This window comes from Zingiber officinale, chromosome 10A (genome assembly GCF_018446385.1).
Source record: "Zingiber officinale cultivar Zhangliang chromosome 10A, Zo_v1.1, whole genome shotgun sequence".
NCBI classification, from domain to species: Eukaryota; Viridiplantae; Streptophyta; class Magnoliopsida; order Zingiberales; family Zingiberaceae; genus Zingiber; species Zingiber officinale.
Genome location: NC_056004.1, coordinates 71,592,125 through 71,596,704, shown reverse-complemented (window position 1 = coordinate 71,596,704; position 4,580 = coordinate 71,592,125). Strand labels below are relative to the sequence as shown.

Genomic DNA, 4,580 nt, shown 5'->3' with positions numbered 1-4,580 from the left:
TTTTAAAATAGATTTTAAAGAGTTTTTAAAGAATTTTTAAAATAATTTTTAAAGAATTGCGGGTTGGTAAGCTCCCCGGGCGTAGTTCTCCAGATCATAACTTGATAAGCTCTTCGGGCTTTCCTGGATCATAACTTGTTAAGCTCCTCGGGCTTGCCTATATCATAACCTGGTAAGCTCCTCAGTTTTGCTCGGATCATTATTTGATAAGCTCCCTGTGCTCGCTTGGATCATAGCTTGTGAAGCTCCACGGGCTTGCTTGCACTACAACAAAAACCCTCATAGACATCATTTTTCCACCGGCATCTATTACATTTTCGACCAATGTCTATGAAGGCGATGTAAAAGGTCAGCCATTTTAGACATCGGGTTATAACCGATGTAGTATCACTTAACGACATCGAGTGTAAAACCGATGTAATATTATATGTTAATAACACCAGTTTTGGCAGCGGTATACGACCGATGTAATATTAGTTAATGACACTGGTTTTACAGCGGTGGAAAATCGATGTAATATCAGTATTGTTTAACGACACAAATTCAATTTCTGAAATAGTGAAAAATCAATATTATCACCAAGCAAACCATAAAATTAAGTTAATATTATTAATTCACTAAGAAAATCATAAATAAAAATGCACCGATGTATCTACACACACCAAGTCAATATCCATATAACCAACACATAAATATTCTTCTTACAACATAAAAAGATAATAGATATTGTGCACATTAAGTCAGTATCCACAAATTACACATAACTATTCTTCTTACAACATCAAAAGGTAATAGATAGTACACAAATATTCTTCTTACTGGTGCCAACGTTATCCTTCTTGCTCTGTGCAGAGATTTAACTAAATCTTCCCCAGTGTCTATTACTGGATGGGCACCTCTGCTTGTTTGATGTCCTGAGGGTGAAAACTGATTGGTGATTCTTTGTAAATCATTCCTCACCCAAGTAGAATCCTTTACCACACTTGTTACCTGGTTGGGTTATTAGCATCTCTTTGAGGAGGCTGAGCCGTTAAGTTTTGCTGATGGTGAAACTGACCGCTTGTAATCACAGACTCACAACTGGTATTTCTTGTTGTCACAGATGCCTGAATGTTTAGTGACAAATAGTAAGATCGATTAAAAACTTCATACAACAGAGTTTAGTGTGTGTTTTCAGAATTGCAATTGAAATATGACAAATATTTCATAAAATTACATTATTGTTCATAATGGATTGCCAAAATAACAGCAGCTGTGAGGAACTACCTATCCAAGTCGAAACAGATAGATAACATATTTAGTTCTTGTACTAGATGGAGTGAAAAGATGAAAATATTTGGTAGATATGATAACAAATACAATAAGAAAATAATTCAAACAAGAACATTGCATTTTTTTTTTTTGTGATAGGCACTTCAGAAAGTATGATAAGCTTAGTTTAAGCATACATACATTTTGCAATTGCTGGCGCATATGGCCATTCTGATAAACAAGTTTAGACACCTGCTTTTGCAGCCGATCATTTTCTCCCATTAACAGTTTATTCATGACACTAAGCTTGCGATTAACTGTTAGGAGCCAAAAGGATTCCTTCCTCTACTTTTCCTGACATCTAGCAAAAGAAAAGAGTGAATACTACAAATTTGACATACAATTAATGCATTACATATTATTTATATGCTGATAAGTATCAATCCTCTACCATAGTTCAATGGTCAAAACTTTGATAGGAATTAACAACTACAGAAAAAAACTAAACTTTTGACAAGAATCTTTAGATGTCTTTCAGATTTTTTTTTGGCAAAATACATATATACATATTAGAAACTTAACCCAAAATATAAACAGATACCAAAACTTCAGCACCTGGAACTTCTGAAACAACAAATTTGCAACACTAAAAATATGATCAAAGAAAAATACACTAATTCACCAAACAAAGAACAAGAACTTGTCCCCAGGTCATCTTAAGAAATTCCAGATATTTATCTGTAGCAGGACTACATCCTAGAAATGCCCTCATTAAGTAACAAAATTCAATCCTCAGACTACTCTGATGGGCGAGTATGAGAAGAAAAGAACCAGAATTGCTCAGAAAGGTAATGGATAAATAAAGTAAACCTTATGCATACACCAGCACATAAAACTCCTTTCATATTTCTAAGATTTTATTGATTGCGATAGAATGGACAAAGAAAAAGTGGAGTCGAAACGTACAAACAACACTAATTCTTCTAAATTTGGCATAGATGTAACAGTGTGAGATAAATGAAATTTATGAAGTAAACAAAAAATTGAAGTGTGAGATAAAAAACTCTAGATAAAAGTGGTTGTCACCTTGGCAAACTTATCTGATGAACCTGTTAGAAAATGAGAGCCATCTGCAAATTTTGATAGGGAGGTAATCATTTTCTGATGACCAATTTCTTTATCTGCCTCCTTCAGCAGTTTGCCAGTCTGAAAAGTTCATACAAAAATACCACAATGAATACTCATGTTGCCCAATGACAACAAGAATGAAATTGACTGTGCTGTGATGAAGAGTTGGGCAAGGTCTTGACTAATTAAAAAATGAAATCAAATAAGTCTGAAATTTTATATATCTTAGATTTTGTACTGCGATTCCTTGCAACCGATTTGATTTCCTTGGCTCATCAAGAATGAAATGATAGTTAAATTAGATATGATAACAATCTCTTATAATTATATGTTGTCAAACGACATGAAATTTCCTTGAAAAATAAGAGCCACCACAAAACATGGAAAACATGAAAAGTAGACCATGTGAAAGAATGATATATTAGGAACTGGTACAATAATTGTAGGGGGGACTAATATGGTATCAGAGGGAAAAAATTCCATACTTAGCTAACGTCGCATCACAAAACAACAAATTTACATATTAGAAGATAGAAACATCCATCAAGTCTTTGGTAAATAATTCCAAGAAAATGAATAGCTTATACATAGGTGATATGACTGATTCAGTAGTTTCTGCACAAGCAAACATCATGAAATGACTGTCCTATAGCAGTGAAGAGATGGTGAGAACACTAAGGTTATACATAGGTGATATAACTGATCACGCTTCAAGTGAAATCCTGACTTCCTAGAAATACAAAGTCATTGGACTAGAACTGCTAGATTAGTCGATTGACTATATTGACTAATCTGACGATAAGCAATCTATAGTGCTAGCTATAACAGCATGAGCAAATTTTAGTCATGCATGAACCTACAAAGTAATGATAGTTCAATAATTATCTTGTACATTCTCGTGGAGCCTACCTCAAGGCCAAGGCAACATTATGTTGAAGAACTTAGATATGTAGTTAAGATAAAAGCTAGCATGTTCAAAGTGTAAACAAAGTATATTTTGTTTAATTAATTCCAGCTGTGTATCCATACGGTGTGACATGACTGCATGCATCCTTTAGCTCTCTTGGGTTGTACAGGTAAAACAATTACACCTGCTCTTGCCTATCGCAGGAAAAAAAAGAATAAATTAAATTTATTTGAATTAACTGATTGAATTTTAGGATAAACATCAAATAAACTAAACCGAACAAATATGGATTAATTTTATCAAAAACTAAATTAACCGATTTATGATATTTTAACTTCATTTTAACTTTCTAAAATCAATATTGATTATTTCTTATGGCAAAATTAATCTTTCCTCTTGCTCACCGTGAAAGCAAGCTGAGCAGCTGAGGAGTGAATCGATAATCTGTTCTAATATACTTTCAATTCTTTGAAGAGTGATTGGCAATCAAAGGAAAGGGGTAAAAAGGGCAAAAAGAAGAGTAGAAGTAGATTACAAGGCTAGAAATCAAGAGGAAAGGGGGACAATGGAATAGTAGAAGTAGAACGAGAACAAAGAATACTTCGAGGGTGCTACTTGCGAAGCTTGCGGAGGATGTTGGCAGCAAGAGCAAACAAACATAAATTATTTTCATGAAAAAAGTAAAACTTCACTATATTCATCGATCTAGTAAGCTGTGGAGAAGTAAAAAAGAGCAAACAAACAGAAAAAAAACTAGACAACCTTAAAAAGAAAATCAAAACCATGACAAAATTAGCAAGTGGATGGCCAAACGAAGAAATCTCAATGGAAATAGCTATTGAACAAGAGCGAGCTAAAAAGAAACTAAATCGAACAGCAGGAAGAGGAGATGGAGAGAGAGAGGGAGAGAGGAGGAGGAGGGTCGACCTGGAGCTGGCAAATTTGTAGAGCTTCCCACGGGCTGAAAAGATGATGAGGCCGATCTCAGCATCGCAGAGCACGGAGAGCTCAAAGGCCTTCTTCAGAAGGCCTCTCCGGTGCTTGGAAAAGGTCACTTGCCGGTTGGCCAGGTTCTCTATCCTCCTCATCTGCGTCTTCCCCCTCACCATGTCGACCGAGCAGCAAAATCAACCAGTAAGGAGCTCCGATCAGTCATGGCAACATGAGGATCGACAAGGAGGGATCAGATCGGGAGAAGGAGATGAGGAATCGAGGTTACCAGATATGGGATCGAGAAAGAATGGAGGAGGGCGACTTCTAGCGACTCGGCGACGACTCCAAGCCACACAGGTAG

General features: G+C 35.7%; 1 protein-coding gene across 1 annotated transcript; it reads right to left on the bottom strand.

Annotated features, from left to right (window-relative positions):
- Positions 1 to 1,564: 1,564 nt before the first annotated feature.
- LOC122026700 (agamous-like MADS-box protein AGL11) lies at positions 1,565 to 4,374 on the bottom strand. The gene is made up of 3 exons (XM_042585428.1): positions 4,069 to 4,374; positions 2,338 to 2,457; positions 1,565 to 1,612 (listed from the first exon to the last, which is right to left on the bottom strand). Exons 1-3 carry the CDS (start codon positions 4,372 to 4,374, stop codon positions 1,565 to 1,567), a joined length of 474 nt encoding a protein of 157 aa, XP_042441362.1.
- Positions 4,375 to 4,580: the final 206 nt, after the last annotated feature.

Coding starts and splice junctions, on each gene's coding strand:
- LOC122026700 (XM_042585428.1), bottom strand. CDS start 4,374: ATGAGGAGGATAGAGAACCTGGCCAACCGGCAAGTGACCTTTTCCAAG. Junction 2,458..4,068: donor CACTTGCTAATTTTGTCATG/GTTTTGATTTTC, acceptor TGAACTTTTCAG/ACTGGCAAACTGCTGAAGGA. Junction 1,613..2,337: donor CATCAGATAAGTTTGCCAAG/GTGACAACCACT, acceptor TTCTTTTGCTAG/ATGTCAGGAAAAGTAGAGGA.